This window comes from Mauremys mutica, chromosome 7, assembly GCF_020497125.1.
Source record: "Mauremys mutica isolate MM-2020 ecotype Southern chromosome 7, ASM2049712v1, whole genome shotgun sequence".
Classification (NCBI taxonomy): Eukaryota; Metazoa; Chordata; order Testudines; family Geoemydidae; genus Mauremys; species Mauremys mutica.
The window spans coordinates 55,485,124-55,499,463 of record NC_059078.1 but is presented as its reverse complement, the minus strand read 5'-3'; the positions used below and the strand labels follow the sequence as shown (position 1 = coordinate 55,499,463).

Genomic DNA, 14,340 nt, shown 5'->3' with positions numbered 1-14,340 from the left:
GAACCTTTCTTTAGGAAAATACGTTGTCTCTGTAGTTAGTTTATAAATTGTCATTTTTTCCATAAATAAGAGACTTCTTGTTCATTTAAACAGTATTTTTGTTACAGTGTGTGGTGATATTCATGGCCAGTTCTTCGATCTAATGAAGCTGTTTGAAGTTGGAGGATCACCAGCTAATACAAGATACCTCTTCCTTGGTGACTATGTAGACAGAGGTTATTTTAGTATAGAGGTAACTGTATACATTAATTTGTTCTGTCCTAAACCTTACTGTAAGAAAACATTTTTTATCTTCTTGTAAAATACACAGTTCTTCTGACCTCTGAATGTGAATTCTTCCTTGCCATGCTTCATCCCATCCCAAAGACCTGTTGACCAAGAGATACTGACTAGTGCCTCAGCCTGCCCTTTTGGAACTTTTGACTATAACAGCGTTTAAAAGAGAACTGGATAAATTCATGGAGTTTAAGTCCATTAATGGCTATTAGCCAGGATGGGTAAGGAATGGGGTCCCAAGACTGTGTTTGTCAGAAGGTGGAGATGGATGGCAGGAGAGAGATCACTTGATCATTACCTGTTAGATTCACTCCCTCTGGGGCACTTGGCATTGGCCACTGTTGGTAGACAGGATACTGGGCTAGATGGACCTTTGGTCTGACCCAGTACGGCTGTTCTTATGTAACCAGCAGCCCTACTGATTTTCCCACCTTCCCATAGCCATCTTTGCAGAGGATGGACTGTAGGGCATCTGTAGCGTTCACAATCTATGCTGCTCTATTAACATGTAGCCAGGGGCACTAACTATGTTGTATGTATCCTGTTGATTCTGAAATTAGAACATAAGAACATAATTCTCTCAAGTTTCATTGGTCTAGGAGTTTGGAAGTGTTGGAGAATTGGTCCAGAAAGAGTTGGATGGTAGATTAAATTTAGAGTTTAACTTGACAGTGTCTTTAAATTTTAAAGTTAATTTAAAAAAAAATTGACACAAATTAAGTTGTAAATATATTTGTGGGCATCGCTTTTTAAGTAGTCCTGTGCTAGGGCATGATGCATGCTATTTTGTAGTGTTTTAAAATCGTAATGTTTCAGAAGCAGTATGCATATGTGTACCATTCAGGTGTGTGCACAGAGCTGTTTTGCTTTGTTAGGTGTAATAAGCAAAAGATAATGCAGTGATGCCTCAGAAATTAACATATAAAGAAAAGTTAAAATGAAAGACGCTCCCCACAGCATTCCTTGAATCTTCATGACCTGTTTTGGTTGATTACAGAAATGCTTCTGCTTATAATGTAAACACTGTTCTTGACAGATGTGAAGGCTGTATTTGCATCCTTACATTGTCTCCAGATGTTCTGCATCTTAAAACATTGGACCTTATTCAAGCTTTACAACCACAAGAGCTATGAAATGCTTTGGAGATGGGACTATATTCAGTATTTAATAAAAGCAGACTCATTTTATCCCCGCAGGCATTGGGGACTTTTTTTCTTTTTAATAATATGCTTGTGATATTAGCTAGTATAAACTTTAAAAAAACACTCAATAGTTCATAAAAAGACTTGCCTTTTTCCCATAGAATGACTTGCCTGATTCATTGCTGTACAGAGGGGCTACTAATGGATCAGCACAGTTCATAGTTGAGTGTTTGACAAGCAGGATTGCTGCAAGAGCATGGGAGGGCTATACTTTGTGGATCTATGCAAAGGATGGAAAAGTATATTAAAATCACCTCCACCTCTGAAATTCCTGCGGTAGTCTTTGTTTGGTTATCCAACAGCTTATATCCAGTTTGACCTGGGTCTTTTAAAAAATGTTATGTTTTTGATCACTTTTAAATCTCTTAGCTTGTTGTGTCTGTAATCTCTGGTAACTAAAATGTTCAGTCCCTGATAGAAAAATGCTTGGTCTTTATTTTAATTTTGTTCTCAGAGACCTATTCTCAAAGACTTCATTTTGAAGCATGTGTATTTCAGTAACTCATAGACTCAACTAAACAACCAGTGGGGCCCCTTGATGATGAAATAAACAACCAGTGGGGCCCCTTGATGATGAAAATACAAAAGGAGCGCTTAAAGATGATAAAGTCATTGCGGAGAAACTAAATGGATTCTTTGCTTCAGTCTTCACGGCTGAGGATGTTAGGGAGATTCCCAAACCTGAGCTGGCGTTTGTAGGTGACAAATCTGAGGAACTGTCACAGATTGAAGTATCAGTAGAGGAGGTTTTGGAATTAATTGATAAACTCAACATTAACAAGTCACCGGGACCAGATGGCATTCACCCAAGAGTTCTGAAAGAACTCAAATGTGAAGTTGCGGAACTATTAACTAAGGTTTGTAACCTGTCCTTTAAATCGGCTTCGGTACCCAATGACTGGAAGTTAGCTAATGTAACGCCAATATTTAAAAAGGGCTCTAGGGGTGATCCCGGCAATTACAGACCGGTAAGTCTAACGTCGGTACCAGGCAAATTAGTTGAAACAATAGTAAAGAATAAAATTGTCAGACACATAGAAAAACATAAACTCTTGAGCAATAGTCAACATGGTTTCTGTAAAGGGAAATCGTGTCTTACTAATCTATTAGAGTTCTTTGAAGGGGTCAACAAACATGTGGACAAGGGGGATCCGGTGGACATAGTGTACTTAGATTTCCAGAAAGCCTTTGACAAGGTCCCTCACCAAAGGCTCTTACGTAAATTAAGCTGTCATGGGATAAAAGGAAAGGTCCTTTCATGGATTGAGAACTGGTTAAAGGACAGGGAACAAAGGGTAGGAATTAATGGTAAATTCTCAGAATGGAGAGGGGTAACTAGTGGTGTTCCCCAAGGGTCAGTCCTAGGACCAATCCTATTCAATTTATTCATAAATGATCTGGAGAAAGGGGTAATCAGTGAGGTGGCAAAGTTTGCAGATGATACTAAACTGCTCAAGATAGTTAAGACCAAAGCAGATTGTGAAGAACTTCAAAAAGATCTCACAAAACTAAGTGATTGGGCAACAAAATGGCAAATGAAATTTAATGTGGATAAATGTAAAGTAATGCACATTGGAAAAAATAACCCCAACTATACATACAACATGATGGGGGCTAATTTAGCTACAACGAGTCAGGAAAAAGATCTTGGAGTTATCGTGGATAGTTCTCTGAAGATGTCCACGCAGTGTGCAGAGGCGGTCAAAAAAGCAAACAGGATGTTAGGAATCATTAAAAAGGGGATAGAGAATAAGACTGAGAATATATTATTGCCCTTATATAAATCCATGGTACGCCCACATCTCGAATACTGTGTACAGATGTGGTCTCCTCACCTCAAAAAAGATATTCTAGCACTAGAAAAGGTTCAGAAAAGAGCAACTAAAATGATTAGGGGTTTAGAGAAGGTCCCATATGAGGAAAGATTAAAGAGGCTAGGACTCTTCAGTTTGGAAAAGAGAAGACTAAGGGGGGACATGATAGAGGTATATAAAATCATGAGTGATGTTGAGAAAGTGGATAAGGAAAAGTTATTTACTTATTCACATAATATAAGAACTAGGGGTCACCAAATGAAATTAATAGGCAGCAGGTTTAAAACAAATAAAAGGAAGTTCTTCTTCACGCAGCGCACAGTCAACTTGTGGAACTCCTTACCTGAGGAGGTTGTGAAGGCTAGGACTATAACAATGTTTAAAAGGGGACTGGATAAATTCATGGTGGCTAAGTCCATAAATGGCTATTAGCCAGGATGGGTAAGGAATGGTGTCCCTAGCCTCTGTTCGTCAGAGGATGGAGATGGATGGCAGGAGAGAGATCACTTGATCGTTGCCTGTTAGGTTCACTCTCTCTGGGGCACCTGGCATTGGCCACTGTCGGTAGACAGATACTGGGCTAGATGGACCTTTGGTCTGACCCGGTATGGCCTTTCTTATGTTCTTATGTTCTTATGTTCTTACTCATAGACTTTAAGGTCAGAAGAACTCTTTCCAGTGTTAAAATAAAACCTTAGTCTAGAGCAGGAATACATAGTCCTTAGAATCATAGAAGATTAGGTTGGAAGAGACCTCGGGAGGTCATCTAGTCCAACCTCCTGCTCAAAGCAGGACCAATACCAATTAAATCATCCCAGCCAAGGTTTTGTCAAACTGGGCCTTAAAAACCTCTAAGGATGGAGATTACACCACCTGCCTAGGTAACCCATTCCAGTGCTTCACCACCCTCCTAGTGAAATAGTGTTTCCTAATATCCAACCTAGACCTCCCCCACTGAAACTTGAGTCCATTGCTTCTTGTTCTGTCATCTGCCACCACTGAGAACAGCCTAGCTCCATCCTCTTTGGAACCCCCCTTCAGGTAGTTGAAGGCTGCTATCAAATCCCCCCCCCCCCCATTCTTCTCTTCTGCAGACGAAACAAGCCCAGTTCCCTCAGCCTCTCCTCATAAGTCATGTGCCCTAGCCCCCTAATAATTTTTGTTGCCCTCCGCCGGACTCTCGAGTTTGTCCACATCCCTTCTGTAGTGGGGGGCCCAAAACTGGACACAATACTCTAGGTGTGGCCTCATCAGTGTCTAATAGAGGGGAATAATCACTTCCCTCAATCTGTTGGCAATTGCTCCTACTAATACAGCCCAATATGCCGTTGGCCTTCTTGGCAACAAGGGCACATTGCTGACTCGTAACTAGCTTCTCATCCACTGTAATCCCCAGGTCCTTTTTTGCAGAACTGCTACTTAGCCAGTCAATCCCCAGCCTGTAGCCGTGTATGGGATTCTTCCTTCCCAAGTGCAAGACTCTGCACTTGTCCTTGTTGAACCTCATCATATCTCTTTTGGCCCAATCCTCCAATTTGTCTAGGTCACTCTGGACCCTATCCCTACCCTCCAGGATATCTACCTCTCCCCCCCAGTTTAGTGTCATTTGCGAACTTGCTGAGGGTGCAGTTAATCCCATCATCCAGATCATTAATAAAGATGTTGAACAAAACCGGCCCCAGGGCTGACCCTTGGGGCACTCCGCTTGACACCGGCTGCCAACTAGAGATCGAGCCGTTGATCACTACCCATTGAGCCCAACAATCTAGGCATCTTTCTATCCACCTAGCCCATTTGAGTGCTGCAATAGCACTCAGACAGGAGCCTGAAGGCAGAACCCACTTTATAGAGTATAGACAGATGGCCCTAGCTTTTAATATCAAAGGGCGAGTCCTATGGAAACTAATGGTTCCAGCATGAAGGTAGTCCAAGCTATTGGATCAAGATGAAGTTGACCTGTAAATTGTCTGTACTGCACTTCCATATTAAAAATAAGGTGGCATTAAGAGTTTTGTGAGTCACACTGGGCCACCCCTCACTTATTTTAAAACAAAAAAAGGTAGAAAAGCAGAAAAGGTACTGCTACAACAGTTGTGTGTTATTGAAAGGGATTTTTTTGGTTTTGTACATACTGTCTGCTGTAAAGGGAAATGTATTTTTACTACTGCATGAATTGACATTAAAATGCAAATTTCCAATGGCTTGGTTAAATAACTCCTAATGCATATAAATGACTAAAGAATCAAAAGGAAGCTACTGTTTTGCCAGTCTCTTCTCTTACCAATATTTGTTTGATCATTTAATGTACAAATGTACTTAGTGAATAATATTTACTTTTTAAATTTGTAAAAGTCTTTAGCCTCTATCATTATCTGTTGATTAGTACGTCCTTTGTTACAAACTGTCAGTACTTCCATTGTTAGTACATCCTTTGTTACAACTGTCAGTATTTCCTTTGTCAGTACTTCCTTTGTTACAAACTGGACTGCTGGCTGGGAGCATTAATAAAGTGTTAATATTCTTTGAAATACAGTAGAACAACTTATAGCTATGGAAATATTGAAAGACTGGCAGGTAGCTTTTTAAAAAAATGTGAAGAATTTTGTTTAATATATACATCTTTCTGTTAAGGGTTGTTTTGCTGTCAGATATTTGAATTCATCTTTGGGGTCTTTCTTTATGTTAAAAAATATTTTGGAATATATTTCACAGTAAATGTATCTTTTAAAAAAATTTGAAGTATCCTTTTTATGTGTGAATACACGCTTGCTATTCCCCCCAAAAACTGTTGTTGTTTTTTTTTAATAGGAGACTAGAGCGAATGATAGATTTAGACTTATTCTTAGTCTTTAAAAGAAAAAAATCAAATAAAAATAGCCTCTAAATCAGGTTGGTGTAGTTTGAAATTTATTTTTTCCTCTATGCTCAATCTAAAAAGTGCATTAGAATCAGGGCCGGCTCCAGACCCCAGCGCGCCAAGCGCGCGCTTGGGGCGGCATTTTGCCGGCAGGGCGGCAGGTGGCTCCGGCGGACCTTCCGCAGTCATGCCTGCGGAAGCTCCACCGGAGCCACGGGACCAGCGGACCCTCCGCAGGCACGTCTGCGAGAGGTGCCCCGGGACCGGCTACCGGCAGCACGCCCCCTGTGGCATGCCGCCCTGCTTCGGGCGGCCAGATTCCTAGAGCCGCCCCTGATTAGAATAATAAACAAACTGTAAGCCCCAGATTGTCAACGTTCTTGTCTTAGGTAGTAATGGATCTTAAATTAAGGGAGTTTTTCCCTCTAATGGTCTTCTGAAAATAGGGAGAGTACCGTATATACTCATTCATAAGCTGAATATTTTTGGTAAAAAAAAGTGACACATCAAAGAGCGGAGGTCGGCTTATAAAAGGGTCTACAGCAAAATTTGATGATTTTAAACTCTCTGGCAGGGGTCGGCAATCTATGGCACACGAGCTGATTTACCATGGCACGCCACTGCCTGCCAGGGTCCCGGCCGCCTGCCACACTCAGCCTGCTGCCAGCCTGGATGGACAGAACCCCAGACCGGCAGCGGGCGGAGCCGTTCAGCCTGCTGCTGGCCTGGGGTCCCAGCCACTGCTTTGTTCAGCCTGCTGCCAGTCTGGGGTTCCATCCGCCATCCCCTGTAAATGTAAAATGTATTACTGGCATGTGAAACCCTAAAATACTGTGAATAAATGAAGACTTGGCACACCACTTCTGAAAGGTTCCCGACCCCTGCTCTATGGAATCATTTAATTGAATATCTAATACATTGTCGTTTTGTTTACCTGGAGCGTCTGCAGGCATGGATCCCCTCAGCTCCCTGTGGCCGCAGTTTACCATTCCCAGCCAATGGGAGCTGCGGGAAGTGGCGCTGCTTCCCGCAGCTCCCATTGGCTGGAAACGGCGAACCACGGCCACAGGGAGCTGAGGGGCTCCATGCCTGCAGATGCTCCAGGTAAACAAAATGTCCTGACCCGCCAGTGGCTTACCCTGATGGGCCGGGAGCCAAAATTTTCCAATCCCTGAAGTATAGGGTCGGCTTATGAAAGGGTCGTACAGTTTTTGCTATTTTTACCTATCCATTTTGGGGGGTCGGCTTATAAACGAACAGGCTAATGAACAAGTATATATGGTATGTTTTTTCCTGTAATTGCAGTGATGGTAAAATAAAGCTCATTACTGTGATTTCACTGTATACTAAGTCTGATAATTGAATAAGAATTAATTCCAATTTTGCTAAATCACTAATGTTTATTAACAAATTGTTTTTAAAAATAAAAAGGGCAAAATAATCTCTAGGTATTCTAGTTATAGCTGTTTTAAACATAAGCTTTTTTCTGTCATTGCTTCAGTTTTTACCAAAAAAACCGCAACAAAACTCTCTCTGTTACTCTGCCAAATAATCTCTAGAATCTTTACTTTGAGGTCAGATTATATGAACAATAGATGTCTCCACAGATAAACTAAATGTCATTATCTTTTTATCAGTGAACATCCAATGAAGTACATATTTTTCCTGAGGCCTGTTTTTAACTGTTTTTTGAGGAAAGTAAAAACTTGCTTGCTGAATTTGTCATCTGAATCAGGAGAGCAATATTCTGAAATGATCCTCACTGTCAATATTTGAAATAGTACCTTGAGTGGCACATGTTTGAAGCCATTGTTAACGTTCTTTTACTTCATAAGGGGACAGTGTTTTTGTTGTTAGCAACCTTTCTATAAAAATTATTGTAAATTAATTTGTTTTATCATTGGATACCTTTGTTTTTCAACAGTGTGTGTTGTACTTATGGGTCTTGAAGATTCTGTATCCAAATACATTATTTCTTTTGAGAGGCAACCATGAATGTAGACACCTCACAGAATATTTTACCTTTAAGCAAGAATGTAAGTACTGTATAGGAATATAGTATTGGGTTACTACCAAACTAGTATTTTCCATTCTGTGTTACAATTATCTCTTGAGAAAAATATCTAAAAATACTATTAAGGGACTGCTCCTGCAAACATTCTCCTGCATAGTTATATTGACTTAAATGGAACTACGAGCAAATATAAGCATGGAGGGAGCAAGTGTGTACAGAACTGGACTCTGTAAAAGTACATCTTATAGTCTATTTGTATATTCTATCCGTGCAGCTTTTAAAATCTTTTGAGGTTTAATTTTTATGGAAATGTATGTGGAAAATCAGCACAAAAGTCTTTGGCCTCGTCACTAAAAGATCTGAAACTCGCCATTTATACCTTATTATTTTATATAGTAGGCTGTACTACATGATTTTAAATTATTTTCACTTTTCTGGATTATTTAACACTTTTAAAAATAGTTATAACCAGGGTGGATTTGATTTAGATCAAATTGATTTAAATCACTAGTCAGGAAGACTCGATTTAATCATGGATTTCTACATAAAAGTGCATTCTTGTTGGTTGTTATAACCTTAATACATATTCTTCATAACTCAGAGATAGATGTAGGTTTCATTTTTAGAAGATACACACTATACATTTTTAAAGTGATTTATTTTGAAAACTTTTCAAATTAGTTTTACAGCTATATCAGAAAATGAATGATTGTTTGGTTATTTCATTTATCAAAGGTAATTGAAGCAGTTCACCTCCCAATGACTTCATAAATATCTATCGCCAATTCAGCAGGTTAATCATCAGTATTTGGAGGATTTTCATGCCATGCTGTATTAGGAGGAGAACACTGCCAGATAGACATTTAAATTGTTTTATTTAACTAAAACAACAATGTTATGTATTCTGGATTTTTTTCTTTAACAAACATACATAATATTTTAACAAAATAAGCATATGAATTTTTTAATTTAGTTAAACATTCAAGTTTTTTAAAATCAGGTTTGTTTTTGTTAAAATTGTTTTTAACTAAAATAGTTAAATGAAATATTTAAAAAGAAAAAAAATAAATCAACTATGTCAGTCACATCAACATGAGAAACTTAAAATATTGGCTTCTGCAGCTAACTCAGTCATCTTCACCTTCATTTTCCTTTTTGTTCATAATCTGGAAAAGAAAAACAAGCTTTCCTGCTTTTTCAGGTCCCAAACGATTTCTCAATTTGGAACTGAAGTCTTTGACTAGGAGGTGCATCAAATGAGCACTGCAACCGTATGTTAGTAGCTTGGGACTCTCTTCTAAATAATTTCTTGTCATCTTGGATACATTTGCAGCATTGTCTGTGACCAAGCTGCATACTAGACATTTTAATTTTTCCCCACAGTTTGTTATATCTTTTACTGCTGCTACTTGTAAGTATTCTGTTGTGTGCGCATTTCCTGATGTATCAGTTGTTTCTGTAAGGAAGACATTCCCTTCTTCTGTTGTCACACAAGCACATACAACAGGATCATCGTTGACATTGCTTCACCCATCAAGACTCAAGTTAACAATTTTACCCTCTAGTCCTTTTGCATACCTCTCGATTTCTCTTTCATACACTTTATCCAGCAATTTGCCTGCGACATCTGCTCTGTTGGGTGAACTGTAGCCTGGTCTTAATGACTGAACATGTAAATGAAGTGTGGGTTCGCAATCATACAGAAAGGAGAGTTTGTTGCATAAACAGACAGGGCAATTTTTTCATCAATTACCTCTTTTTGTAATCTGCTGGTTCTTCTTTGAGTGATTGTTCACATCCATTCCAATTAGGTGTGCGTGCACTGCGAGCATGGACATCGGAAACTTCTTCCCTTAGTAGGTCCTGTCGAGACGGCAGGGGAGCCCCCTAGAGTGGTGCCCTTATGACGGTGTATATAGCACCCTGCTGGCCCGACCCCCCTTCGGTTCCTTCTTACCGTCCGTGGCGGCGTTGGAACGTTCTCTCTTGCTTGCGAGTGATCCCTTAGCCTTTCAGTCTTCTAGTTAGAGTTGTTCTTAGATAGTTATCAGTTAGTTAAATACCAATTTATTCAGGTGTCTGGAAGCTAGTTCCAGCACCAGTCTTGGTCTGGGGAGGATGCCGCAAGCCCAAGGTTTCAAAGCTTGTGCCACGTGCCGCAAGTCTATGCTCAATAGCGACCCCCATGACTCCTGTCTCTGGTGTCCGGGAGAGGCTCATCAAGCAGAGTGCTGCAAAATCTGCAAGGCCTTCAAACCGCACACTAAGAAAGAAAGACTTTCACCTTAAGCAGTTGCTCATGGAGGCTGTGTTACAACCACCAGCCTCAGACCGACCGGCACCAGGCCCGGCTTGCTCGGTGCAAAGTGCCCTGACAACGCAAATCACCAGCACCGAGGCGGGATGACTAACCTCGGCACTGGTTGACCTCTCCGGCACCGACTAAGCGTCACAAGAAGAAAGAGGGTGCTCTCCCCAAAGAGCTGCCAAGGCGCTCAGAGATGCTTCCGGCATGCAAAGACAGGTTGCGGGCCCGAGCCAAGAACTGGCACTGTCGACTCCTGCGCCACAGGCCCTGTTGAGTCCAGTACCCAGTGAGTTCAGTGCTGATGAATGTCTGGAGGAGGTCCTGAAGCACCCCTCCATGCCCAACACTTTCGAGGCAGCGCAAGACCTCATTGAGCTGTTGGCGCCAAATCCCCTCCCGTGCAGGGAGAAGCCTCCGGCACTGCCTAAGAGGGTGTAGTCCAGAGGGAAGCTGGCAGTGGTGCGCTGCTCAAGGTCACCATCTCGGCACTGCTCACTCCCATTCGAGCTCGGCATCCCGCTACTCCCCAGCACCTGGAACCCAATGCAAGATTACGGCACCGGAGGCGAATGTACCCGCGGCGACTACACACCAGTCCACGACGCCATCAGTTACCTGGCACTGGAGCGCAGTACCAGCAACCTCACCGGCACCGAGTGAGAGGCCCCGGTCCCGGTCCCAAGACTCCCAGTACCTTTCGCGGTCCTGGTCAGCCAGGCACCGCTCCCCGGCCCGCACCTCGTGGCACCATACAGCCACTCAACATTCGGCACCAACCTGGTCCTCTCTGTTTGGCATCCTCCGGCTCCAACACCAACTCCAGTCGCTCCAGCTATAGCAGACATCGAACTGTGGCCAGCAGAGTGTCCCACTCAGCATGGCAGCCACAGTGGCCTCCTCTGGGTCAGTGGCCCTTCTGGACTCCATGGGCCTACTATCAGCAACAGGGCATCATCTCCAGAGCCTCCAGGTCTGGGCACTCCATGCGGTGCCATTCCAAGTTGCTACACAGGCGATCCTTAATGGACATAACTTCAACTCTTCGATGACCGTGTCCAAGTTTAAGGATCGCTTGCCTCAGGACTTGCACTCAGAGTTTGCTGTGTTAATCGAGGAAGGAAAGGTGGTGGCTAAGACTTCGCTACAAGCCTCCCTCGATTGAGCTGCCACTGCGGCAAGAACCATTGCCTCGGGGGCAGTTATGTGACGCTTAGCGTGGCTCCAGGTGTCAGGCCTCCCTCCAGAGGTCCAGAACACCTTCCAGGACCTCCCTTCGAGGGCTCGGGCTTTTTCTCGGAGCAAACGGACTCCAGGCTGAATGGCCTTAAGGACTTCAGGGCCACCCTGAAGTCACTAGGGATGCATACGCCTTCAACCCAGAGAAAGCCCTTCACTCCGCAGCAGAGGCAGTATCAACCCCGCCCCAGACAGGAGCCTTATTGAAGGTGGGGCAGAATAACATGCCTAACAAAGGCCAGAATAAACCCCAGCCTGGAAACAAGGTTTTTGAAGGCTTGCTCAAGGACAGTGTACCAACCCAGTATCTGGATCCATCCCCTCTGCTTTTAAACTGGCTATCCCACTTTTACCATGCGTGGTCCCGTATAATATCGGATGGCTGGGTCCTACACACGGTACAGGTGGGATACTCCCTCCAGTTCTCCTCCTTCCCTCCCTCCCTCCCACCCACTTTCCCCGTCCCTCTTCAGGGACCCCTCTCATGAGCAACTCCTTATGCAGGAGGTCTGTTTGCTCCTTGAGATAGGGACGGTGGAGGAGGTTCCACAGGAGCTAAGGGGAAAGGGGTTTTATTCCCGTTACTTCCTAATCCCCAAGGCAGAGGGGGTTCTCTGACCCATTTTAGACCTTCGCGGACTCCACAAATTTATGGTTAAACTCCGGTTCCGCATGGTCTCCCTAAACACTATAATCCCATCACTGGATCCGGAAGATTGGTATGCTGCCCTTGACATGAAGAACGCCTATTTCCACATAACCATCCATCCGGCGCACTGCCGCTTTCTCCGGTTTGTCATAAATCAACATCACTGCCAGTTCATGGTTCTCCCGTTCGGCCTGTCCACAGCCCCCTGAGTGTTCACGAAATGCATGGTGGTCTCAGCAGGTCATATCATGTCCACTAGTGGTCAATCAGATTGGACATCATACAGTCAGTCTTCCAAAGGTGGGGTTATCCCCAAGTAGACCTCTTTGTCACCAAAAGCAACACACAGTGCCCTCAGTTCTGCTCATTCCAAAACCACAGTCCGGGCTCGATTGCCGACGTGTTCCTAATATTGTGGGACAAGGGGCTGAAGTATGCCTTCCCTTCTATCCCGCTGGTCCACCAGGTCCTTCTCAGAATTCGCAGGGACAGGGCAACGGTAATCATGATTGCCCTATCCTGGCTGTGGCAGCATTGGTACACGACCCTCCTAGAGCTGTCGTAGAGACCCCGATAGCCCTGCCCCTCTACCTGGATCTGATCACGCAGGACCACGGGTGCCTTCTCCACCCGAACCTTCAGTCTCTACATCTCATGGCTTGGAAACTCTGTGGCTAAATCCCATGGAGAGCCAGTGCTCTCAATCAGTGAGACAGATTCTCCTCAGTAGTAGGAAACTTTCCACTAGGACTACCTACCTGGCAAAGAGGAAAAGGTTTTCCTGCTGGTGTGAACCCAAGTGCCTTCAACCACTCCAGGTTCCTGTCCCGGTTATTTTGGACTACCTCCTACAGCTTAAGCAACAGGGTCTGTCTCTTTCGTCCATCCGAGTGCACCTGGTGGCCATGTCAGCTTTCCATCCAGGGGAGTCTGGGCGCTTTTTGTTTTCAAATCCCATGTTCAGGTGATTCCTCAAAGGGCTGGAGAGGGTGTTCCCATATTTTCGCCCACCAGTCCCAACCTGGAATCTGAACCTGGTCCTCTCCAAACTTATGAGCCCTGCATTTGAGCCCCTGGCCACTTCTTCCGTCCTCTACTTTTCTTGGAAGGTGGCATTCCTGGTGGCCATTAGATTGGCAAGGAGGGTGTCCAAGATGAGAGCTCTCACCTCCGAACCCTCTTACACGGTGTTTCATAAGGACAAGGTGCAGCTTATACCGCACACCAAATTCCTTCCGAAGGTAGTCTCCCAATTCCTCATGGGACAGGACATTTGCTTGCCGGTGTTCTTTCCAAAACCCCACATGAGCCCGACACCCCGCAGCCTACACACTCTGGATGTCCGAAGAGCCTTAGCATTCTACATAAAGAGGACAAAACCTTTCCGCAAATCAACCCAATTGTTCGTTGCCATAGCCGATAGAATGCATGGCCTTCCAGTCTCTGCACAACGCATATCGTCCTGCTTCACAGACCACATTAGCACATGCTGTGAGATGGCCAAGGTCCCAGCCCCAGCGATTGCGGCCCATTCGACCAGAGCACAGGCATTTTCGACTGCTTTCTGGCTCAGGTCCCCATCCAGGAGATCTGCAAGGCAGCCACCTGGTCCTCAGTGCACACGTTTAGAGCTCACTATGCTGTCAACCAACTGGCCAGAGATGATGCGACGGTCGGCAGAGCTGTTCTTCAGTAAATCTATCCATGACTCCTACCCTCCTCCAATGGTAAGCTTGCAAGTCACCTTATTGGAATGGATGTGAACAGTCGAAGAAGAAAAGATGTTTACTTACTGCTCGTAACTGTTCTTCGAGATGTGTGTTGTTCACATCCATTACAATACCCATGCCCCTTCCCCTCTGTCTGAGCCAATGGCAAGAAGGAACCGAGGGAGGTCGGGCTGGCAGAGTACTACATACACCTCCAAAAGGGTGCCACTCTAGGGGGCTCCCCTGCTGTCCCGACAGGAGCTGCTAAGGGGTAA

The 14,340-nt window shown here is 43.9% G+C and overlaps 1 protein-coding gene across 7 annotated transcripts in view; it reads left to right on the top strand.

Annotated features, from left to right (window-relative positions):
• The window catches only part of PPP3CB (protein phosphatase 3 catalytic subunit beta), a 97,575-nt gene that overhangs the window by 35,541 nt on the left and 47,694 nt on the right, over positions 1-14,340 (top strand). For all 7 annotated transcript variants that reach the window (XM_045023669.1, XM_045023668.1, XM_045023665.1 and 4 more), the window contains exons 3-4: positions 108-232; positions 8,074-8,185. In XM_045023669.1, coding sequence (XP_044879604.1) covers positions 108-232; positions 8,074-8,185 — 237 coding nt within the window. The remainder of the gene's footprint in view (positions 1-107; positions 233-8,073; positions 8,186-14,340) is intronic.